At 43.5% G+C, this 26,565-nt stretch overlaps 1 protein-coding gene across 1 annotated transcript in view; it reads right to left on the minus strand.

The window, feature by feature from the left end:
• The window catches only part of AK1 (adenylate kinase 1), a 143,913-nt gene extending 117,820 nt beyond the window's left edge, over positions 1–26,093 (minus strand). The window contains exons 1-3 of the mRNA XM_089669005.1: positions 26,019–26,093; positions 3,910–4,087; positions 1,458–1,616 (exon numbers count right to left, since the gene is read on the minus strand). Coding sequence (XP_089525131.1) covers positions 1,458–1,616; positions 3,910–4,087; positions 26,019–26,078 — 397 coding nt within the window. The 5' untranslated portion in view covers positions 26,079–26,093. The remainder of the gene's footprint in view (positions 1–1,457; positions 1,617–3,909; positions 4,088–26,018) is intronic.
• Between the last annotated feature and the right edge of the window lie 472 nt (positions 26,094–26,565).

Here is a 26,565-nt window from a genome sequence, read left to right on the forward strand (position 1 = left end):
GAGACTGACTCACTGAACCCCTGGGGTTCGATCGAACCCAGGTTAAGAACCACTGCTCTAGAGGGAGCAGTACTGGGATTTGGGTAGATGGTGGAGACGACAGTACTCAAAGGTGGTTTGGTGGTGGAGACCAGGAGTGACTTGGAAGGGAGGAGGAACCTGCACCTATTTTCTCCTGGGGAAAGATTTACTAAAACTGGTGCAGCTGTGAATGGTAGCCAGTCAGATTCTAACTTCAGCTTGTTCAATTAAGCAGCGGCAAAATAAAAACCTGGAAGCTGATTGGTTCCTATGCAGAGCTGCACCAGATTTTACACTCTCCAGTTTTAGTAAATAGCACCCCTTGTCTTTCCTTATTCTTTAATGTTATTGAATGGCCGGAAAACAGGCCAGACCCTAAACCCCAATGACACCCTCTGGGCAACACTAAAAAAGCAGTGTTTGAAAAAGACCAAGAAACAAACAAGTACCCGTAGAATCTATAATGAAGTTCTGGTATTATATTCTCACACCAAAGCAACTTAAAACATAGAATATAATTGGATACTAACATTTATAGGTAAAGTTGATCCAGGGAATATCCGATTGCCTCTCGGGGGATCAGGAAAGAATTGTTTCCCCTGCAGGAGCAAATTGGATCATGCTTTGATGGGGTTTTTTTTTGCCTTCCTCTGGATCAACTGTGGATACAGGATGATATTTTTTTTTTTTTTGGTTGAACTGGATGGACTTTTGTCTTTTTTCAGCCAGACTAACTATGTATAGTGCATTCTATCTTAGAAAGGTGAAAATCTGTTATTGCTTTTAAAGACTATCCAACCAGATATTGAGATTTTTGTATATAAAGGCATGTGTCATTCCAGTTAGAATCAATATGATATTAAATCGTATTAAATAGTTTTAAATATTAGCATATAGTATAATAAATAGTACATATACATAGTATTAAACATAAATATTAACTATTATGCAGAATTAACTTTGGGATAAGATGATACAGTATATAACATGAGTTTTAGCCCTTTTTAGAGTCAATATATTACTCCAAATTAGACAAATCCTACATTTAAGTGTCCAGATTTTGGCCATTGGTATATATCATGTAATGGTTTATCACAGTAGAAGACCCCAGAGTGTAACATGAGTCGACGTTCAGACATTGTGAGCCATCTGTTGTATGCATTTGAAATAGGTCTCTGCTCCTAACTTGTAGCTTTCCATAAATAAAGAATATACTGTATATACTTAAGGTGTCAGTTACATTGGTTGGGACACACACAAAGACACTGTATGAGGCATAAGAGTAAAAAAAAGGAATTTGTATACTGAACATAGCATTAGATATACTGACTGCATACAGTTAGCAGAGTAGAATTGCTGTGGTGGCTCTGCAGGGCCAAGATCCGTCAATCAATGACAAGACCAGAATTGTCACCGAATGGTACAACACTACTCACCAATGACAAAAATAATTTTGGGTCTCTCTCTGTTTGGATCAAACACGTCATATTCCTGAATAAGTCCTGAAGATTCTGTCATATCGGAATCACTGTCGATGGAGAACTGGGATTGGATGGGGGGAAGGCGTTCATAGCGGCGCATATGTTGGGACCCCTCTGGGAAAATAAATATGATAAATAGTGATTCTTCCAAAATAAATGATATGTATTGCAAGCTATAGTAAAACAGTAAATTAGTGACAATATACAGACAACTGTGGTCATGTACCTATACCCTCCCACATACTGTAGCTTTACTGTGATGTATGCTGCAGAAAGAGAGCTGTCTGTTATGATGCTATCAAATGTCCTCACAATCTGGCTGTGCAGTGTGTCACATTAATTGTGCACTGTGCTGGATGTGACATACTCTAGAGAAGGAACTCTTAAAATAATTTTCAGGCTAAAACCAATTTATTGGTGAGTCTGTGGAAACAGCCCCTTATAATGGTGGCCAGTGGGAAGAATGCCCAGCTTACAGTGACAGCTTCCATACCTGTGTAGAAAGCTAAAAAGATCACTGGAGCCCTGGGGCAGGCTGACAACTCATGGGGCCCCCCGGGCTATAGGGGATCATGGGGCCCCTGTGTCCTTGCCCACACCCAAAAAAGCCTATGAAGAAGCCAATTAAAGGTACCAGGGGCATCTCATGGGGCCCCCTACTGACCCTGGGCCCTCGGGCAGTGCCCGAGTGCTCGAATGGTCAGTCCGCCCCTGCTGGAGCCATGAACCTGGTTCTGCCAAGTGACATTGGCCCTGGAACTATAGAGGTACCATCAGATGGGAGGTCAATCAGCCACAGCTCAAGGAACCCCTAGAAGCCTCTGGAGGAACCCTAGGGTAACTATTAATTACCTCATTTTACCTTGTCTTTAGTACATTACATATTCCACATGGGTTCCCTCTAATTGTTGTGCTGTATTTTATACTTCATACAGCTAATCATTATAGTATTCCTAAACAGATGTTTTTTAAAGGTTAATTATACCATTGGGACATATGATGCTTTACTTCATTTAATGAGCATAGATACACTTTTTTTTTTTTTAGTCTCTTTTAGTGCACAATGCAGTAGGTTGAGCTTTTGTAATCCCATTCCATAATGTATTAAAAAAGAAACCCAAAAAGAGAGTGAGCCAGTCCCTCCACATATACACCCTCTTATTGAACAGAGTTTGGTGTGATGTGTGCTGCAGACAAATCTGTTATGATACTAGAAAACGTATGCCCATTCTGGCTGTTAAACTGTGTAAACTGTGTTGGCTGTGACATAACTCCAGACTGCTACATTTGGTATGTTATGCAGTGCTTTGCATACTGCACACAAATCCAGATTGAATGCTGTGCTGTACATGATATACTTTATACTGCTAATCACAGTATTAACACAAGGTATACTCCACCAATAAAACCTCTGAAGATATAGTAGGCTTATCATCCAAACTGTCAATGAAAGAGGGTGCCCATCCAATGATCTTGATGATGTACCTACCCTCCTACTATTTATCACACTAATTCCAACATTAGCAGTGTCAACATATCATACGGATTGAAACATCAAGTGCTATTAGCTGTATGTCTCTTTTGTGAGAGCCAGGTGGTACAAGCCTCAGGACTCCATCTCCACCATCAGGAGCTATATTGAAGACCAAGTATTATCAGATGCTGGTGAATCTTTGCCACCCACTCGTGACACGACTGTTAATATCTGTTTGGTCTATCTTTTTTTCGGATGGTTCACATGGCTTTGACCTTTGCTGTTGTCTAACTTCCTTCTCTGACATTCGACCCTCAGCAATGCTTTTGACTTTGGTATTGTCTATATTTTCCCTTGGTCCAAAACTAGAAGTTATATAAACCCCTAATTCCGACTAGAAGTATTCTGATGGTTCTGTGGGCTCTTCAAGGAAATACCAAAGAACGATGAACCTGATGATGTACCAACCCTTCCCTTTTGTCACCACACCACTAACATCAAGAGTGTCAACTTACTTTAGGGATGGACACATGGAGTTGTACTAATCCAGATGTTTTCCTTCCACAAATTATTCATACCATTTTGGACTCCCAAATACAATGCCATTTCATGGCATTTCATGAACACTTTTGCTTTTCCTTTTGAAAATATGACCAGGGAATCCTACACATTAATCCTATCCTAACATTGCATCTGAAGAGGTCTACATCTTCCTTCCATTCACTTTATCCCAGTCCATGAGTTCTTCCTAAATAATATCCACCATTTACCCACACATTTCACATTATAATGTTGTGAACGTGAATGTGAGACAGGTATTCTTCAATCATGGTTGCAGGGGGCCCATAGAGGCCATAGGTCCAGCAGAACTTGTCACCTCTTCTACTTCTTTAACTAGATCTTTGAATAAGTTGTCATGTTGGCAATGCTCACCGGATTTGTGTGTGTTCTTCTTTCCTTGGCCTCCATTGATCGGAGGTAATGTGCGACTCAGGAACGTGTCCCACTGCACCTTTTCAGGTCCTCCTAAATCTCGAACCTTTTGCAGACACAACTCAAGGTAATTAATGGGGTCTTCAGGGCGATAGTACATCAGGCCTGTAAGCAGGCTCTGTGGAAAAGATATAAAATATGTTACAGACACATCAGAAATGTTTTTACTGCTTGATGCTATCATTGCTGACTAATCAGCAGTGGGAAATTTTTTATTTGAATCTCCAAACACCTTTGCTGTATCGAAACTGTTTGACCTTGCCAGCCATGACATTGTTCTGTGCTTATAAAAAGCTGTCAAAGTCCAGGGTAAATATTGTAGTATGTTGTAACAGTTGCACTGACACAACCTGCTGAAATGTGGTACTTTGTTAATTTGTGAACTCCTTTGATGACAGGTTCATTTCAAGGACTGAGATCCTGCAGCTGAACCTCAGGTAGGAAGATTATTGCATAGGTGAAACACATACTGTATATGGCAACTGTTTCTTTCAGTGCCGGTTCACACTGATGTGATCTCTATGCGGATCAGATGCGATCAAAAAAACATAGATTCACATGTAATACACAAAAGCATTATTTCCAATGCAGGCTGTTCAGGCATATGTGGTGCAAATTTGATCTGGTCCAAAAAAGGGTCCTGTGAGAGTTTAGTGTGGGTGTGGTGCGAATTTCATCTCCTGTTATGTCCAGTCCCCTCAGACATTGCATTCAGTTCACACATGTCACAGCAGAAATCGCACTGTGATACCACACTATGAAACCACATCAGATTCACACCGCATCAGTATGAACCAGCACTTAAAGGACCAGTAATTCTGTGCAGCAAGTTTTGTGATTCAGACACCCTTGCCAGACAGCTTGAGCAGATCCTTTGAACACATCGCCAGCCTCATTGGACAATGAAGGCGTGATAATGAGTTCACCTTCTGCTGCGTTAACAGTCCTTCTGGGATGGTTAAATTAAATTTAAAAAAAAAAAGCAGCAAAAGGGCTATACTTACATTTCCTGGAGAAAGTTCTGCTCCAGCTTCCCTTCAGTGCTGATCACATACTCAAAACCTAAGAATTAGGTTATGTGAACCTTACTGGCAGAGAGGAATAAAGTCAAAATTGACCAATTCAGTTTTTTTAAGCAGATAATATTTGACCAAATACCCTAGCCATGGTGGTATGCCCAGTACCGAAAGGGATCCTGGGATGGCATTTTATCCAGGAAATAAAAGTATCTCATCCCTTCTAATAGGCCTGACTTCACACCTGTGCAGTGCATTAATGTAAGCAAGGCATTAACATGCATTGTGTTACGGCATCCCATTTATTCTGATTTGATCACAGTACATGGTATAGTGTGTTACTGTTGTGGGCAATGTGCTCAAAATGAATAGCACCACAACGCACTAACACCTGTAGGTTGTGTACCATGCATTGCAGTATGTTCTTGTGACAATTGTCGAAGGCCTTGTTTACACTTGCAGTGGGGTGGGGTAAAAATGCATGGTCAAGCCGAGTTTTTAGCTCCCCTAACTGCTTTTCCTTAAGCTGCAAAATACAGCAGACGGGTATATACACAAATTATCTCTCTGTTGTGCTCAGTGGACAGTACTGACCACCAAACGCAACCCACTCAAATGTTTTAGAGGTTAAAACAAATGGTGAGGGGGCAAAATAATGCCAGTCACTTCACGGGGTATGTGAAAGGGTTTACAATCAATTTAAAGATAGAAAGCCTGTGCGCATGGAAAGATAACATCAATTCAGTAATGTATTGGATTGCAGAGGTTGCTGCTCACGCTGACCCCCTACCCCCCTCACATTTCCAATCACGAAGCTGTGATATCAGACACATAGGAGAAGACCCCACAATTGCTGTCACTGGTCACAGATCCCCTTTGTAGGCTGTGTAGTAAGGCTTTCCAAAGTTGGCTTGTCTTTTGTCTGGTTCCTGACAAATTGGCCAGAATTCAAGCTATGGGTAGCCCTGCCACCTACAGGGGCGTATTTACCACAAGGCAAACCATGCATTTGCCTAGGGCAACATTTTTCAGGGGGCAGCACTCCCCCAGCAAGAAGGGTCATATGCAGCATGGGGACCAGGTGGGATCTGAAAGAGGCTGCGGGCTGCTTGATGGTATATGCAGAGCCCAACTCTCATTCCTGGGGATTTCTGGAGCTGTGAAGGTGAGTGTCTTGCTCTCTGTTTCCAGGGGAAGGGGGGGTTGGTGTTAGTGGAAGGATCTCTTGGGTGGTAGGGGGGCACGGGTGTTGTTGGCCACTGGTGTTGGTTGGTGTCAGGCTCTCTCCTCCGGGGGGGGGGGGGGGGGGCGTCTGATTTTTGTGTTGCCTAGGGCAGCAAAAAACCTAAATACACCACTGGCCACATAGCTTGACAAAAGTTCATTTAAAAGTAGACTTAGCCGTGTAGAACAGCCTTTCTCAACCAGGGTGCCTTGAGGCTTTATCAGGGGTGCCTTGGCAAAATGTCTAAAAATTGCCCAAAACTTGTATACAAGCCAGCGGGTGGAACAAGCCTGCCTTTTAGTTACACAAAATCACTGGTTTTCATTGTGTGCCATTACAACCTTCTAGCTGATGGCATCCTGACAACCAATGACATCATCAGTTGATAAGGAGGATGTCAGTTGCCTCTCGCAGTTGACCCTCGCTTGCCCTGCTCTATCAGTTCTGGGGTCACATTAGCTCAGTGATGGAGAAAAACTGAGGGAGAAGAGAAACATTGGAATACTAGTCAGTACCAGTGTGGAAAAGTGTATTTGTTTTGGAAGAATAAATCGCCTCTAATGTTGGGTGTCCTACATCTGTGGATGTTGCTGAGTTACATAAAACTATTAGAATAGTTTTTCATATTTTAGAATGGGGTGCCCTTTTAAAATGATGGACGATCTTGAGGCACCCCAGTTTAGAATGGGATGCCTCAAGACCGTCCATAATTTTAAAGGGTGCCTCGGGACTACCCATAATTTTAAAGGGTGCCTGGACTGAAAAAAGGTTGAGAAGCACTGGTGTTGAAGATAATCAGCCTAACAGTACTGCACCCTATTAGTTTTAACCAATGTTTGGGTGCCATGGCTGCCAGAATATAATAGCCATCAGTGGAGATTCCTCCATCCATGCTGTTAGCGAATCAAATAATTTGATTTCGTTCAGGGCACAGCAAGGTAAACGGAACTGTGTATGGCTGTCTTAGTAATGTAGATTGTCTGGTCATTCAGGCCAGCACTGAAATTAACCCTGTATACCTAACACAATCTTCTTCTGTAAAAATCCCAGAGTGTCTGGCAGCTGTTTGTAGTTCTGCAACCCCCCCCCCAGTTTAAATGGGGGGTTACAGAATAATTATGTACAATCATGGTTATTATCCACTTGCCCTCTGCTTTGCAGGGAATGAAAATCCAGCAGATCGCCGCTGACAGGACAGAGCTCTGCTTTGTTTACATCGGCAGAGCTGTGTCCTGTCACTCTCCTCAACGATCAACGGGTGCCGGCGCTCATCCATTGGCTGGCATCCATTAATTGCCTTTTGCTGCGAATAATCACAGCAGAAGGGGCACATGCGCACCCCCTACACCAGAAAGGTGCAAAATCACACACACACACACATATATATATATGATTTTGCACAGAACAGTCGCGCTGTAGCTGTACATTTGCTGTAGGGCAGTCAGGAAGTTATTATTGCTTCTCTTGTTTTTTTTAATCTTTTTATTGACTACTATACTCCTTTTTTTTTTTTTTTTTTTTTTTTGTAATTGCTTGCTGTAGCAATGGGAGGATTGGGAGGACCTAGGATTTAATATCTGGCGAGCTATTGAGGGCATTATGCTTAGCTGGAAAATTCATGTAAAAAGCTAATTCCATGGATTGTTGCCTCTTCTTTGAGAACATCTGTCCACAGCTTTAGTCTCTTGTAATGTAATGACTGTGCTGACATCTCTCCAGCTACCTCCCCCTGATATACAGTAGACACACTTTACATTAAGATCAATGACAGTAGAAAGGTTGCCGGTGGGGGGGGTCCTGTCATTTTGCTGTGGAGTCCCATGATCTGTAGTTCCAAGGCATTGATTTGTATTATCAGCCTATTGGTTTTTTTTAACTACAAAATACAAAAGCCCGCAGCACAACGGAGGAGGATATGACTCCTATCTGTGTTATGTGACAACGAGCCTTCCAGAAGACACTGCTGATCAACCAGCACAAAAACAAATGTGTCTGATCATCTGTGTGTGCACTGATCTGTCCTCTCAACTGCTACATTTCACGTGTTCCAAAGGATGAGAAATGCGTGATGGCGGCTTAGACTCCTCCGATCGCTGTTGTACGTTTAGACCCACGGCCATTAATCAGCAATGACTCAGGGAGATAAAAATGACTGTTTACTTTATTAAACGACAGGTTCAATTTATCAACAGCCAATCCGAGTACAGAGATTCTGTAAAGCCATCATTTCCTTCCAGCCTTCCAGTGTCACGTCAACCTTCTTGTGACAACCAACCATTTCTATATTAAAGGGAGTGTAAAGCCAATCATTCTTTAAAGCTGAACTCCGGGTGTTCTGTCCTTGCTAAATGTTTCCCTGTGTGTAGCTCGACATTATTATTATTATTATTACAGGTACTTATATAGCGCTGTCAATTTATGCAGCGCTTTACATATACAGTCATGACCAAAAATATTGGCACCCCTGCATTTCTGTCAGATAATGCACCACTTTGCCCAGAAAATTCTTACCATTACAAAGGTTTAGACATTCTCATGTTTATTTCTTTTGTTTTGTATTGGTATGACACAAAAAAGTGGAGAAACCAAAGCCAAATCTGACATTCCACGCCAAACCCCAAAAGTGGACAAAATTATTGGCACCTTCTCAAAATTGTAAAAAATAATTGCATTCCAATTTTGTGATGCTCCTGTAATTTATAATTAAACTCACATGTACAATTAACAGATCTTAATGTTCCTGTGTCCACTGTGCACAACATTGTTACAAAGTTTACAGCCCATGGCACTGTAACTAATCACCCTGGACATGGGAAATAGAGAAAAACTTGATCAAAGATTGCAATGAAGGATTGTTCTAATGGTGGATAAAGAACCTCGGTCAACTTCTAGTCAAATTCAAGCTGACCTTCAGGCACAGGGTGCAACTATCAGCTCGCGCTATACATTGCCATCTGAATTAAAAGGGACGCAATAGTAGGAGACCCAGGAGGATCCCACTGCTGAGGAAAAACAACTTTTTGGTAAAGCCCATCATTCTACTGTGTTCAGAGAAAGTAATTAGGCCTTTAAGGAAAATAATACAGTCCCTACAGTCAAACATGGTGGAGGTTCACTGATGGTTTGGGGTTGCTTTGCTGCTTCAGCACTGGATGTCTTTTCCGTGTACATGGCATAATGAAACCTGAAGACTACAAAAGAACTCTGGGGTGCAATGTAGGGCCCAGTGTCAGAAGGTTGGGTCTCCTTCAGAGGTCATGGGTCTTACAGCAGGACAGTGACCCAAAGCACACCTCAAAAAGCATCCAGAAATGGTTTCTGACAAAGCGCTGGAGAGTACTGATCTGGCTAGCAATGAGTCCAGATCTCAATCCCATAGAGCCCCTGTGTACAAAACAGAAGTTGGGAAAAGGAACCCTTCCAATCTGAGATGCCTGGAGTAGCTGGTGAAAGAAGAGTGGTCAATAATTCAAGTAGAGAGGTGGAAGAAACTCATTGATGGTTACAGGAAGTGATTGATTTTAGTTATCTTTTCCAAGGGGTGTGCTACCAAATAATAAATTGAGGGTGCCAATAATTTTATCCAGTTTTTTGTTTTGCCCAGGGAGATTAGTTACAGTGCCATGGGCTGTAAACCTCTTGACAATGTTGCGCACAGTGGACACGGGAACATTAAGATCTGTTCATTGATACAGGTGAGTTTACAAATTACAGGAGCATCACAAACTTGGAATGCAATTATTTCTTTCAATTTTGGGAAGGTACCAAAAATTTTGTCCAGTCCAGTTTGGGGGTTTTGCGCGGAATGTGTCAGATTTCGCTTTTTGTTTCTCCACTTTTTTGTGTCATACCAATACAAACAAAAGAAATAAACACGAGAATACCTAAACACTTGTAATTGCAACCATTTTCTGTGCGAAGTGGTGCATTATCTGACAGAAATATGGGGTACCAATATTTTTGGCCATGACTGTATATATACACTATATTACCAAAAGCATTGGGAAACTCCAAATCATTGGATTCAGGTATTCCAATCACTTCCATGGCCACAGGTGTATAAAATCAAGCACCTAGGCACAGTGGTGTATTTAGGTATTGTGCTGCCCTAGCCTGACATTGACCAACAACACCCCTGCCCCCCCCCCCCCCCCCACCTGGGAGAGCCTTCAACTAACACACATCCCCACCCCCACCCCTGACGAGAGAGAGAGAAAGACTCTTACCTACACAGCTCCAGTCATCCCTGGGAACAAGAGTCGGGCACTGAATACACCATCAAGGAGCCCACAGTCTCTCTCTGATCCTACCTGGTCCCCATGCCCTATGTGTCCCTTCTTCTGCTCTTTCTTCCCTGAAAAATGCCACCCTAGGCAAATGCCTTGTTTATCTTGTGGTAAATATGCCCCTGCCTAGGCATGCAGACTGCTTCTACAAATATTTGTAAAAGAATGGGTCGCTCTCAGGAGCTCAGTGAATGCAAGTGTGTACCGTGATAGGTTGTCACCTGTGCAATAAGTCCATCCATGACATTTCCTTCCTACTAAATATTCCACGATCAACTGTTAGTGGTATTATAACAAAGTGGAAGCAACTGGGAACAACAGCAACTCAGCCACTAAGTGGTAGGCCACGTAAAATGACAGAGCGGGGTCAGCGCATGCTGAAGCACACAGTGCGCAGAAGTCGCCAACTGTCTGCAGAGTCAATAGCTAAAGACCTCCAAACTTTGTGTGACCTTCAGATTAGCACAACAACAGTGTGTAGAGCACTTCATGGAATGGGTTTCCATGGCCGAGCAGCTGCATCCAAGCCTTACATCACCAAGTGCAATGCAAAGCGTCAGCTGCAGTGGTGTAAAGCACGCCGCCACTGGAATCTAGAGCAGTGAAGATGTGTTCTCTTGAGTGACGAATCACGCTTCTCTGTCTGGCAATCCGATAGACGCGTCTGGATTTGGTGGTTGCCAGGAGAACGTTACTTGCCTGACTGCATTGTGCCAAGTGTAAAGTTTGGTGGAGGGGGGATTATGGTGTGGGTTTGTTTTTCAGGGGTTGGGCTTGGCCCCTTAGTACCAGTGATGGGAACTCTTAAGGCGTCAGCATACCAAGATATTTTGGACAATTTCATGCTCCCAACTTTGTGGGAACAGTTTGGGGATGGCCCCTTCCTGTTCCAACATGACTGCGCACCAGTGCACAAAGCAAGGTCCATAAAGACATGGATGAGGGAGTTTGGGGTGGAGGAACTTGACTGGCCTGCAGAGTCCTGACCTCAACCCCACAGAACACCTTTGGGATGAATTAAGAGCGGAAACTGCGAGCCAGGCCTTCTCATCCGACATCAGTGCCTTCCCAGAAGAGTTGAAGCTGTTATAGCTGCAAAGGGTGGGGCCAACTCAATATTGAACCCTACGGGCTAAGACTGGGATGCCGTTAACAACTTGCCTATCTGGCACTTTTACCCCCTTTGTGCCCAGGTCAATTTTCAGCTTTCAGCACTATCACACTTTGAATGACAATTAAACGGTCACGCAACACTGTACACATATGAAATTTTTTTCACACAAATATAGCTTTCTTTTGGTGGAATTTAATCGCCACTGGGGTTTTTATTTTTTGCACTATAGATAAAAAAAGAGCAAAAATTTTGAAAAAAGTTTTTCTCTGTTTCTATTATAAAATTTTGCAAACAGGTAATATTTCTCCTTCACTGATATGCATTGATGAGGCTCCACTGATGGGAATCACTGATGAGGTGACACTGATGGGCATTGATGAGGAGGCACTGATGGGCTGACTGACGGCACTGACTTGCGGCACTGACTAGAGGCACGGCTGAGCACTGCTGGGTGGCACTGATGAACGCAACTGCTGGGCAGCACTGATGGGTGACACTGCTGGGGGGGCATTGATGGGTGGCGCTGCTGGGCGGCACTGCAGGGCACTGATCATCAGTGCCGATCTGCTCTGTGACAGCGAGAGGAAAGTGCTGCGATAACCGGCATCTGTGTTTACTCTGTGATTTGCTCTGTCATTGGACACAGCTGATCACGTGGTAAAAGGCTGCTGTGATTGGCCTTTTACATCATCACGTGATCAGCTGTGTCCTGGGAGGACTTCATATGATGCCCCCCTAGAACAGGATAACCACGCTGTAGCCATCATTCGGATATAGCGCAGTTAGCAAGTGGTGAATGTAATCTTGCCGCTTTATTAACAAACCAGGGTGGGTGAAACTGTTAAGAAAAAAACAGGTGAGGAATACATACAATCAATACATGAAATTATACTGAAAACACAATGAATAGTTATGCTACAGATAAGTGATTCTCACCAGCAATGCTGCCTTTAGGGGATGCAAGTCTTAGTCCAGCATGTGCTCTGATAACTGGTTCCTTCTCTCTCTCAGGTCTTAAAGTGATACTAAAGCTTCAATTTTTTTTCCTTTAGAAAATAACAAACATTATATACTTACCTGCTCTGTGCAGTGGTTTTGCACACAGCTCCCCCAACCCACGTCTTTTAGGGTCTCCATCAGTGATCCCTGACTCCTCCCTCTCAAGCAGTGACCCAGAGATAAGCCGCTTGCCCTGGCGGTACCGCTGCATGCTTACTCCTGAGCCACTGCTCTATGTGTCCATAATAGGCAAAGAGCCACTGCTCAGCCCCGCCCCCCCTCCTCACTGACTTACTGACTGTGATTGACAGCAGCGGGAGCCAATGGGCTTCCGTTTCTGTTTCAGCCAATGAGGAGGTAGAGTCCCCATACAACTGAGGCTGTCGTGAACATTGCTGGATTGGAGGGGGGGGGGGCAGGTGAGGATTGGGGGGGGGGGGCTGCTCACAATGCAGGAAGGGAAATAACCTTGAGCCTTTAGAATCACTTTAAAATGGAGTCTGAGCTCCCAAGAAGCATCTTTCTCAGAATTATGGGAAATGTTATTACCTCTTAAAGTAGAACTATAGGCATATTTGATAGAGCAAGGGAAGGTTATAACTGTCAAATTTATTTTTGCCATCTGTGTCCCATAGTGGAGATTTACCTTCACTTCCTGTCCCATAGCTAAAAGAGGAAGTGAGAGAAAAACCTTGCAAATTAAGGGAATCCCTAGGGGACCCCCAGGTCACCAGAACTAGTGTCCCCAGTGGAAGATTTTCCCTCTATTACTTTTCTGGGGACAACCCAAAATTTGGGATTTTCTTTTATTTTCACTTTCAATGATAATGGTAAACAGGACAAACGGTGAATCTCCCTATTTGGGGCACAGACAGCAATAACAACTGACCAGCGTTCTAATCCCTCTCCAATCTATCCAAAACTAAAGACTTTTATTTTGCCTTTAGTTATACTTTAAAGTGTTACTAAGCCCAGGACCCTGCATTCACTATATCTGGTCTCCCAGGACCCTGCATTCACTATATCTGGTCTCCCACAGTACACACAACATGGAAATGCAATTATTTTAGTAAATATAAACTGCTAAATGCCTTTTCCCATCAGCAATATATAGCAGCATTGTGACTTCTATCAGTGTCTGGCTGAGCACTGGTTAATCTTGTAGGATGAGTTTTCATTCTCCTCTGACTGTCCTATGAGACTGCATGACCCCTGACCCTCTGTTTGGACAGTGCTGATTGACCGTGTGCTGATCACATGCACCTCATACCTCTCCGTCCCCCCCCTCCCCCGCAAAAGAAAATTCTCTGGCAATACACACCACACACCAAACTGAGTATGTGCATAGTCATAATGTAATGTCACCAGATGGACTGGGGACAGTAGAAGGGGAAAGACCGGATCAAACAGCCTTTTTACATAATGCGGAGGATTAACTCCCTAGGTTCTACTGTGATTATAACAAGCATGCTTTACTGCATATACAGACTGCTTTACTGTTGTGAGTTTAGTAACACTTTTAACTCTTATCTCAGTGGTTCTTAACCTTGTTGGAGGTACTGAACCCCACCAGTTTCATATGCGCATTCACCGAACCCTTCTTAATTGGAAAAATAAAATATGATTTTTAAAATTCAAAACATAGGTATATATTTAGGTATATATTTATACATAGGTGCACAAAATGAACAAAACCGTTAAGAACAAAGAACAAAACCATTAAAACATGATTTTCACACAAAAACAAAAACATAATAATGAATATTTACTGCACGAATCATATGAGTCGGGTGTGGGTCTTCACCTCCGCCGAACCCGCGAGACTGACTCACCGAACCCCTGGGGTTCGATCGAACCCAGGTTAAGAACCACTGTCTTATCTAAACAGTCTCTAGTGTCTGCAAAACTGTAAATATATTACTGCTCCATCTAGTGGTCAAATTTGAAATTTTAAACAGGACAGGGATAAAATATTCCCCTGCTGGAGGCAGAACACCAGGTTTGCTTTGTATTGCAGTTACATTGGTCCAGCTTGGCACAATATAAGTATGCATATCTCATACCTGATGTAGAATGCATTGGGGTTGATTTATTAAAGGTAAGTAAAATGTACACTTTGCAAGTGCAGTTGCTTCAATTTACAAAGAATACCCAATCACATGCAAGGAAAATAAAAAAACAGCATTTTTGCTTGCACATGATTGGATGATGGAAGTTAGCAACTCTTCCCCCATTTACTGAGCTCTGGAGCAACTGCACTTGAAGCAAGTTCACACTCTATTTGTCTTTAGTGAACCAACCACATTGTATTTTTGTCAATGAATGTAAAGCATTTTCTGATCAGATGAAGTGACATTTGTAATGTCACCACCCCTACACTTCATATTGTCCAATCAGAAGACACCTTATATTCATTTAAATAATTCAATGCATTCTATAAATGATGGCATGGCCGACTAAGAGACCCCCTGTGGTCAGTGTGCAGAAGGGAATCCCAGCAGGACCCAGAAAATTGAGGCTATTTCTGTAGCAAAGCCAACTACTACAGTCTACCACATTGAATTTCAGCTTCCCCATTGGCCCACGTGGTATGAGAGATCCATACTTACATTCTGCCAAGCTGAACCAATGTAAGTATGTAATAGAGATCAGCTTTAACCACTTGCCTACACGGCACTTTTACCCCCTTCCTGCCCAGGCAAAATTTCAGCTTTCAGTGCTATCGCACTTGGAATGACAATTGCGCGGTCATGCAACGCTGTACCCATATGACATTTTTATCATTTTTTTCACACAAATAGAGCTTTTTTTTGGTGGTATTTAATCACCACTGGGGTTTTTATTTTTTGCACTATAAATAAAAAAAGAGCAAAAAATTTTAAAAGAAAAAGCTTTCTTTGTTTCTATTATAACATTTTGCAAACAGGTCATTTTTCTCCTTCACTGTGGTAGCACTGATGGGCACTGATAGACAGCACTGATGATGCGGCACTGATGTGCATTGGTGAGGAGGCACTGATATGCAGCAATGATGGGCACTGCTAGGCGACACTGACTGGAGGCACTGACAGACGGCACTGATTGGCGGTACTGTTGGGTGGCACTGCTGGGTGGCATTGCTGGGCACTGCTGAGCGGCACTGATAATCAGGGCACTGGTTGTCGGTGCAGATCTCCCCTGTCACATTTGCTGGTTATCGGCAGCACTTTCAGTGTGAGGAAAATGCTGCCGATAACCGGCAATTGTATTTACTTTAAGATCTACTGTGTCATTGGACACAGCTGATCACGTGGTAAAAGACCGTTATTATTGGCCTTTTACCTAATCATGTGATCAACTGCTTCCGTAGGGCAGAATGTGCAGGGGGTGCATTCTGGGAGGAAGTCCATGCACGTCCTCCCAGAACTGGACAACTTCGCTGTAGCCATGTTTCGGCTATAGCACAGTTGGGAAGTGGTTAAAGCTGGACTCCAGGGAAAAATTACAAATTTAAATGTAGTTTTTACTTACAGTTGTGCTCAACAGTTTGCATACCCTGGCAGAAACCGAGACATTTTGGCATTGATATTGAACATATAACTGATCATGCCAAAATACTGTCCTTTATTTAAGCATACTGATCATATGAAGCCATTTATTATCACATAATTGTTTTGGCTCTTTTTTAAATCCTAATGATAACAGAAATCCGCCAATTAGCCATGATCAAAAGTTTCCATCCCCTGGAATGTTTGGCCTTGGTTTCAGATGCACAAGGTGACACACACGGGTTAAAATGACAATAATAGGTTAATTTCCCACATCTGTGGCTTTTTAGATTGCAATCTGTGTCTGTGTATATATAGTCAATGTTTTTGTTAGCTCTCACATAGATGCACTGAGCAGGGTAGATACTGAGCCATGGGGAGCAGAAAAGAACTGTCAACAGACCTATATGACAAGGTAATGGAACTTTATAAAGAAGGAAAAGGATATGAAAAGATATCCAAAGCCTTGAATATGCCGGTCAGTACTGTTCAATCACTTATTAAGAAGTGGAAAATTCAGGGATTTCTTGATATCAAGCCATGGTCAGGTAGACCAAGAAAGATTGCAGCCAGAAGAATTGTTTGGGACGCAAAGAAAAACCTACCAGTAACCTCAGGATAACTACAGGCTGCTCTGGAAAAAACTGTGTGGTTGTTTCAAGGAGCACAATATGACGATACTTGAACAAACACGAGCTGCATGGTTGAGTTGCCAGCAAGAAGCCTTTACTGCACCAAGGCCAAAAGCAATATGCTCGACCAGGGGCGGACGGACCATTTGGAAACTGCCCGAGACCCGGGGTCAGTAGGGGGCCCGATGAGATGCCCCTGGTACCTTTATCATAGGCTTTTTTGAGTTTGCGCAAGGACACAGGAGCCCCATGATCCCCTATTGCCCAGGGGCCCCATGAGTTGTCAGTCCACCCCTGTGCCCGACAACACCTTGACACACCTCACATCTTCTGGCACACTGTAATCTAGAGTGACGAGACCTAAATAAAGCTTTATGGTTGCAACCATCTGTTTGGAGAGGGGTCAACAAGGCCTATAGTGGCAAGAATACCATCCCCACTGTGAAGAATGGTGGTGGCTCACTGATGTTTTGGGGGGTGTAAGCTTCAAAGGCACATGGAATCTTGTGAAAATGGATTCAAGATGAATGCAGCATGTTATCAGAAAATACCGACAGACAATTGGCATTCTTCTGCTTGAAAGATGCGCAGGGGACGTTCTTGAACTTCCAGCATTACACTGACCCTAAGCACAAGGCCATGCTGACCCTCCAGTGGTTACAGCAGAAAAAGGTGAAGCTTGGGAGTGGCCATCACATCTCCAGACCTTAATATCATCAAACCACTCAAATGTGCGGTCATGCAAAATGACCAAAGACTGCATGATCTGGAGGGACCATTTTGCAAGAATTTGAGGGCCTCATAGACAACTATTGCAAAAGACTGCATGCTGTCATTGATGCTAAAGGAGGCAATACACAGTAGGGGTGAGCTGAACATACCTACATTTAAAGCTACCCCCAGACAAAAAACGACCATTTAACCCTTGCAGTGTGGAGGGAGCCCCACTGCAAAAGTTGTTTAATTTTTCTCCCCGGAGTCCAGCTTTAATTTTTTAGATAGAATGTGGAAGGGTTAGATTCTCTGTTGTGCTGTATTGCTGTCTGGGGAGATGAACCCTCTTGTTCCTGGTCACTATTCTCTCTAGTATAGAAAGGATTTCTGAGCTGTTGCAATAACAAGTATAGGGAAAAATCTTCCAATGTAGAAACAATATCTGAAGGGTTTTCCTTTCGCTTTAGAGAGAATCTTCTCTAACTTCCTGCTGTGTTTCTGGGACAGGAAGTGAAAAGAAATTTCCCCGATGAGACGCTGACAGCAAATAAAACCATTTTATTTATGGTACTAACCATTCCCTACTTTACAAAAACTAATAGTAACTAGAAGAAAGGGAATGTACTTGTGATGCATGTCCCAACCTGTTGCTTCCTGAGCCCGGGTTCAAATTGATGCAGTGTGGAACATCGCATGTGATTCGCACAGGAACCGCACCGCATTCCTGTGCATATCACATGCGATTTCTGTGCGGGGCAATTTGAGTCATACATTTTGTATGGTTCAGATCGCACCGCATCTGCACCAAATTAGTGCAGGACCCTTTTTTTTGTCCGCAGTAGAATCGGATTGCATGGATATTCACACCCATGTGATCCAATTCTGTACATCGCACTGTGTTTTGCGAACCGATTTCGGGGTGTTGTTAACATAAATACCTGCAGCAGTTCACACGAACGGGGTGCGATTATGAACGGGGTACGGAAATTGCACAGAAACCGGTGTGAATTCCGCATCGAATCAGTGTGAACCCAGGCTCACTGTCAATTTCCGCCTTCACATTAGAAAATAAATATAGGGATCCTTTTGGCTGCTGTGATCAATGCAGACACTTCACTTGAGTCCCGGCATCATGTATTCATTGAATTTACTAAAAGAGTCATTTTCACCCAGGTGCACTAAAAATACAGGAAGGATCGGGGGGGGGGGTTATATTTGTCATCTGTCACATGGCCAGGGGAGGACTGACCATTTGGAAACTCGGGCTCTGCCCAAGGGCCCGGGGTCAGTAGGGGGCCCCATGATATGCCCCTGGTACCTTTTTCATAGGCTTTTTTGAGTTTGGGCAAGGACACAGGGGCCCCATAATCCCCTATTGTGCATTTGCATTACTTGAGCATTTTTCAGTGCATTTTCCAGTTTGCAGAGGTGTCCATTTAACATGATTTCCTATGGATCAAGTTCACATCTGTGCATTTAGAGCCGCTGCATTTTTTTTTTTTAAAGGTCAGAGACTTTTTTCCCACAGCAGATTGAGTTTTTTATGCAATAGACTTTAATGGAACCCCCACCAAAAATGCAAGTGTTGCATATTTGATGTGTTTTGCGGTTTCTTTTTTTTTTTTCGCGAATAGGAAAGAATGATAGTTCTGTTCATGTAGTGCGTCTTTACACTCTCTGGCACTCAAGTAGCATCAAAGTCCATACTTTCCTATTGGCAAAAAAAGGTGAAACGGATCAAAAACGCAAAACGGAGCCGCAAAAATGCTTTAATCACAACACACAGAAGTGCGAACCTAGCCTTACTTGCCAAAGGATTTGTACTTCTAGCCACCCGGTCCTGATATATGCACAGTCCTTTCAGATTGTAATGCCAGACTGGTGACCTGATTTTGATACTGGAAAGCGTTAGGTCACCACCCCACCCATAGCCTATGATTGGGCAGGAGGAAGATGAAGTTCACCCCCTGTTCACACTGCTCCCTCCTCCTGTCATCATTTTCCTTGTAAACACATATACATGCAATGGCCATCCTTCTCCCAGTCTGGTGCTGCAGTACAGGGAAATACAGGAGGCTATTACCAATTAATTTCTAGTTCTTGCACAAGTTGCATTACGAATTCATTACACAGTTGTTATTGAAATGAATACATAATAACATTTGTTTGGCATTTTTTATGTCTACCTGGAGTTCACCTTTAGGGTCAGTTCACACTCCATGCGTTTTAGTTGCTTTTTTTTCTGCATACAAAATGCACAGAAAGTAAGTTATATGGTTGTCAGTGCCATAGTTCACATCAGTGCTTGCAGTTCCAGCGCGTTCCGGTTGCAGAAAAAAAAGTAGAACAGGCTGCATCTTTTTCTGCACAGAACTGCAGTGGAACGCAGTAAAAAAGCACTGAAATGCACCAAAAACACACTGGAACACACATGTCCCTATTTAAATTGAAGAAAAAGACAGAGGAAAAATGAACTGGAATGCATAAAAAACGCAGTGGAATGCATCAAAAACATGCCAAAAATGCAAGGAAAACGCACATGCAAAAAACACATCTGAAACGCATCTGCACTGTGTTTCTATAGTGTGAACCTGTGATAAGAAACAGGTTTCCTTGGGGGGGTTCAACATTTGTGTGGTTGCACTCCATTTCTCTAACAAGGACAGGGGCCCGGCTATTTGTTGCTTAGATCAAGGTTTCTTAACCTTTTTTCCGGTAAGGCACCCTTTACAATTATGGACAGTCCAGAGGCACCCTCTAAAATGGACAGTCTTGAGGCACCCCATTCTAAAATGTGATAAACTATTCTAATAGTTTGATATAACGCAGCAACATCCACACATGTAGCACACCCAACATTAGAGGTGAATTCTTCCAAATCAAATACACTTTTGCACTCTGGTGCTCACTAGTGTTCCAGTGTTTCTCAGTTTTTCTCCATCATTGATGTGACCCCAGCACTGACAGAGGGGTAGGGGAAGGTCAAACAAGGATGCTGTGCAGGCAACTGACATCCTCCTTATCAACTGATGACGTCATTGGTTGTCAGGATGAAGGTGGTAATGGTGCACAATGACAACCTGTGGCTTTGTGTAACTAAAAGGCAGGCTTGTTCCACCCGCTGGCTTTTATACAAGTTTTATGCAACTTTTAGACATTTTGCCAAGGCACCCCTGATGAAACCTCAAGGCCCCCCGGGGTGCCTGGGCACCCTGGTTGAGAAAGGCTGGCTTAGATAATGGTCTCCTCATTCTAGCTGCCTTGTCACCTTTCTGACTTGCACACCATCATGACTGCCCTGTCAAGTGACTGTCCCCGTACAAGTTCATGATTGCACTGTTAAATGTCTGACCTTGCACACTGCTTCCCAGCTTCTGAGAGTGTAATGTCAAAAGTCAGTTGACAGGACAGCAGCTCTCAGGCTTCAGATGACCTCTGACCCCCTCTAATACAAGCACGGTTATGTCTACGAAGTGGTATCAAAACGTTTTGAGACTAGTTTTGTAACATGTCAACAGATGGCAGCACAAAGCTACATGCAGTCACAGGGAGCACTGACCTTCAGAAGTCAATGTGCCAAAAGACATGGTCCTGTGTACATTGGGAACTGTGCAACTGGTGCTATTCTGACTACATGCGTTACTACGTCTATTTCATCATAGACGGCAATCTAGAACAAGGGGCAAACGTGAAATTCTGCATGAAACCGGGCAAATCTGCCACAAAGACATTTGACATGATTCGGCAAGATTACAGCGATAATGCAGTGAGTCATTTGAGGTGTTTTGAGTGGCACACGTGTTCAAGAGCAGAAGAGCATCACTGGAAGACGACAAGAGATCAAGAAGACCTTCAACAAGTTTAACCCCCACCAAAAATGTCAAAACCATTCGGCAACATGTGCATGATGATCGTCGGAGGACAATTGTCATTACCATTTGCCATGGTCGGTGTGTCATACGGAACAGACCAGGCAATCCTCCCTGCACCCTGTCACTGAGCTCTCCTCACATGTGAATTTCTTGCCGAAAACAATGTCTCACTTCCATACGCATCCAACTTGCCAGATTTGGCTCCTGCAGACTTTGCCCTCTTCCCAAAGATGAAGATCCAGCTCAAGGGTCGCCATTTTGACAACATTACGAGAGTAGCAGAAGGTGCTTGACACGCTTCGAAAAGAAGACTTCCAGGACACATTCCAGAAGTGGCAGGAACATTGGGAGCGCTGTATTGCTGTGCAATGGGAATATTTCGAAGGTGATAGTGTGTAAATGTAGACAAAGTACTTTCTTGTAAACCTTTTGATACAACCTTGTAGTTAAGGATTAAAGTGAACCTGCGGTTTGTTGCAGCATGTTTATTTAACCTCCTCCCTCCCTGGAACATACAGTACTTCCCTTCCTTTTGCTCTATTTAGTGACTGGAAGAAAAGAGAAATACATAACTGGTTCTTCTCAAACACAACTCAATGCAAGCCATATTTCCTCATTAGGGCTCAAGTACACGGGGCGTTTGGAAAACTATTCTGACTGCTGGAAACTGACTGCTAGAAAACGTAGGTTAAAAAACGTCAGTTTAGCCGCGCTTATGCACATTTGCGTTTTAGAAGTGTTTTTAAAAGATAACCTCAGGAAATCTTCCAGAATGCACTGAAAAATAGTAAATAGTTAACTATTTCAGACATTTTGAGAGAAATAGAGAGCAGAAGCAGGGAGAGCAGTATGTGTTGAGATGATCTGTCTTTTCTGGTCATATTCACTATGGATCCCATCATGAGCATAATGCAGCACGTTCTACCATTTTTTCCTTCACTTGAAACCTGGAACTGACTGCTGGTGTACCGGGTCCATTTGAATACATGGAAAAAGCTTTTTTGATGAAGAAAAAAGGCTCTAGACAGCATCTGGATATGGATCTGTCAAAACAACGTGTCCTTCCAACCCCATGTCCAATCGTTGGCAAACTCATGCAGGCTCCACCTCTGCAACATCTCCAAAATATGTTCGTTTCTAACCCCAGACACTACTAAACTCATTCACTCCCTTATTATCTCACGACTCGACTACTGCAACTCCCTCCTCACCGGCCTACCTCATCACAGACTATCCCCGCTTCAGTCTATCCTGAACTCATCGGCCAGACTCATCCACCTTACCAACCGCTCCGCATCTGCCACCCCCCTCTGTCATTCCCTCCACTGGCTCCCGATTGCCCAATGCATAAAATTTAAACTACTAACATTGACATACAAAGCCATTCATAACGCTGCCCCAAACTACCTCACCGACCTGATACCCAAATACCACCCAACCCGTACTCTTCGCTCCTCACAAGACCTCCTACTTTCTAGCTCCCTGGTCTCCTCCTCCCACACCTGACTGAAGGACTTCTCCAGGACTTCCCCCATCCTCTGGAACTCACTACCCCAATCCATCAGACTGTCACCTACCCTCCTCATCTTTAGGCGCACCCTGAAAACCCATCTCTTCAGGGAAGCCTACCCACCCTCACCTAACAGCCGATCTCCTCCACTCCTCCTACCACTTCATCCCCCATAGCCACTTCCTCCTGTACCACTATCCCCTCCCTCCTAGATTGTAAGCTCGAAAGAGCAGGGCCCTCGAACCTCTCGTATATTGTTTTGTTACTGTATTGTCTCATGTACTGTCCCCCACTATATTGTACAGTGCTGAGCAAACTTTTTGGCGCCATATAAACACTGTATAATAATAATAAATTCAAACGCTTGTAAACGTAGTTAACCACGTTTACAAGCGTTTGGCGTTGAAACGCTGGTAAAATCTACTCCTGAATGCAATTTTGGTGAGTTAAAAAAAAACTACTGTAAACTCAACTGCTTGTAAACAACTGTAAACGACATAGTGTACATGGACACATAGGAAAACATTAGAGAGAGTTCAGGGGCTGCTGAAAAAAAACGCTCAACAGCTCCTGAACATCAGTTTAGCAGCTGCAGTGTACATGAGCCCTTAAAGTATCCTACTTTTGATTTATTTCTGACTCTCTCTGTGCCAGCCTTTCTCAACCTTTTTAACAGGTTTCTTTGAAATAACTTTAAAGGGTTCATGGAACCCCTGGCAAAAAATTACTATATCTGTATCTCATGGCATATTAACCTGAAGATCAGAGGGAAGAATGCTTCCTCCATAAGTAGTCAGTGGGAAGAATAGTTCTTCCCCCATTGGTGGTTAGTTGAAAGAATGCTCCATCAATTAGTGGCCAGTGGAAAGAGTAGTTTTTCTTCCACTGATGGTCAGACAGAAGAACGCTTCTCCCATTGGTGGTTATTAGAAAGATCGCTCTTTCAGTTGGTGGCCATTGAGAAGTATGCTTCTTTCTTTGATAGTCATTGGGAAGAATGTTCATTTCTGAGAGTTTTGCTTTTGTCTGACAGCAGATTTTGCTATATTTATTTTAATTTTTGTGTAAATATGTATACATTTGTTTTTTCATATTCTGCATATTATTTTATGTTTATTGAATGCAAGACTTTTAATAAAGAAAAAATTGTGAAGAATGCTCCTTCAAATGATGTGGGAAGAATGTTCTTTCAGTAGGTAGTCAGTGGGAAGAATAATTCTTTTATTGGTGGTCAGTTAGAAGAATGCCTCTTCCATTTCTGGTCAGTGGGAAGAATGTTCCTTCATTTGGTGGTTAGTGGGAAATATAGATCATCTGTCATTCGTGGCCAGTGGAAAGAATGCTTCTCCTATTAGTGGATAGTGGGAAGAATGCTCCTTCAGTTGGTGGCTAGTGGGAAACATAGATCTTCTGTCATTGGTGGCCAGTGGGAAGAATGCTTCTCCCATTGGTGGTTAGTGGGAAGAATGCTCCTTCAAAGGGTGATCCTTGGGAAGAATGCTCCTTCAGTAGGTAGTCACTGGAAAAAATAGTTAATTTATTGGTGGTCAGTTCGAAGAGTGCATCTTCCATTTGAGATCAGTGGGAAGAATAGTTCTTTTTCCATCGGTGGTGTGTGGGAAGAATGCTCCTTCAGTTGGTGGTCAGTGGGAAAAATAGTTCTGTTATTGGTGGACAGTGGGAAGAATGGTTCTCCAACTGGTGGTTAGTGGGAAGATCGCTCATTCAGTTGCTGACCATTGGGAAGTGTGCTTCTTCCAATGGTAGTCAATGGGAAAAATGCTTCTTCCAATGGTAGTCAGTGGGAAGAATGCTTCTTCCACTGGTAGTCAGTGGGAAGTATGCTTCTTCCACTGGTAGTCAGTGGGAAGTATGCTTCTTCCAATGGTAGTCAGTGGGAAGTATGCTTCTTCCAATGGTAGTCAGTGGGAAGTATGCTTCTTCCAATGGTAGTCAGTGGGAAGTATGCTTCTTCCAATGGTAGTCAGTGGGAAGTATGCTTCTTCCAATGGTAGTCAGTGGGAAGTATGCTTCTTCCAATGGTAGTCAGTGGGAAGTATGCTTCTTCCAATTGTAATCAGTGGGAAGTATGCTTCTTCCAGTGGTAGTCAGTGGGAAGTATGCTTCTTCAAAGGGTGATCATTGGGAAGAATGCTTCTTCATTAGGTAGTCAGTGGAAAGAATAGTTCAGAATGTGTTCAGTGGGAAGAATACTTCTTTCTTTATTGGTGGTTGGTGTGAAGAATGATCCTTCAATTGGTTGTCAGTAGGAAGAATGTTCCCTCAAGTGGTGGTCAAAGGGAAAATAACTCCTTCAGCTGGTGGTTAGTGGTAAGAATGTTCCTCTAAGTGGTGGTCAGTGGAAAGAACATGACTTCCTTTGGTGGTCAGTGGTAAGAATGCTGCTTACATTGGTGGTCATTAAGAAGAATACCCCCTTTCAAAGAGCTAAAACTATCTTTGGTGTCAGTATTAGAGAAACAAAAATTACTCATTGTTCAAGGAATTCCTAGCAACTTCTATTTGAACCCTAGGATTCCATGGAACCATGGCTGAAAAAGGCTGGTCTACGCTAGTCCTTAAAGCTTCATCTCTCAGCTACTGTTGCTTGGTGAACATCAATGGAAAGTCATCCTTTTTATTGTTTTTATTTTCTGCCCCAAAGTATGCAGAGCAGGAGTTCTGACTTCACTTGCTGCACACTTGTGCAGTGACTGGAACGCCAGAAGCCAGTAATTGAGTATTTTCAGCTCAGGCATAGAGGACCCTGTAGTAGTCTCAGAGAAGGTTTCCCTCAAAGTTACCAGGTTTATGATACAAGTGATGGCTATGTCAGGGCTAAAATGTCTCCTGTAGGAATTGCATCGTTTTAACTTTTGTAATCAGACATTTTTTCACTAAATGCAAGTAAAAAGCATGCCTTACACTGCAATGGAAACCACTGAGCCCCTAGAGCTGCAGCCAACAACTAATTACCAGCATTACATCTCCATAGGTGGAGACAGAAGAGAAGACATCATAGAGGAACATAGAGTGAACTCCGCATACATCTGCATCAGCAAAACATGGGACATCACAACACCGACCACATCACAGCGACACCGACACCGTGTACAGACACCAGGCACACACCGCACACTGCGGGCACACACACCTCGAACAGCCGGGGGATGTGCCGCTCCGACAGGTAATCCTTCGCCTGAGATGTGTTCATCCTGCGGCTCCTCTCCGATCTCCCTGCCCGGATCGCTGTGGTGTCTGTACCGCCTCCCCCTCACTGCTGCCCGGTGTCTCCTCCTGCCTGAGCCGCCTCCTCCGGAGCGATCCCGATCCTAAGCTACACCTCCACCCCCACCAATGGGCGACCACCACCATCACTATAGCCCTCCACCCCCACCAATGGGACCCCCAGCACCACTATAGCCCTCCACCCCCACCAATGGGACCCCCACCAATAGGACCCCACCACCACTATAGCCCTCCACCTCCACCAATGGGCTACCACCACCAGTATAACCCTCCAACCCCACCAATGGGCCACCACCACCATCACCACCACTATAGCCCTCCATCCCCACCAATGAGCGACCATCACCACCACTATAGCCATCCACCCCCACCAATGGGCGACCACCAGCATCACCACAAGTATAACCCTCCACCTCCACCAATGGGCGACCACCACCATCACCACCACTATA

The sequence above is a fragment of the Staurois parvus genome, unplaced genomic scaffold (assembly GCF_062004578.1).
Source record: "Staurois parvus isolate SC_StPar_1 unplaced genomic scaffold, SC_StPar_1.0 ptg000068l, whole genome shotgun sequence".
NCBI classification, from domain to species: Eukaryota; Metazoa; Chordata; class Amphibia; order Anura; family Ranidae; genus Staurois; species Staurois parvus.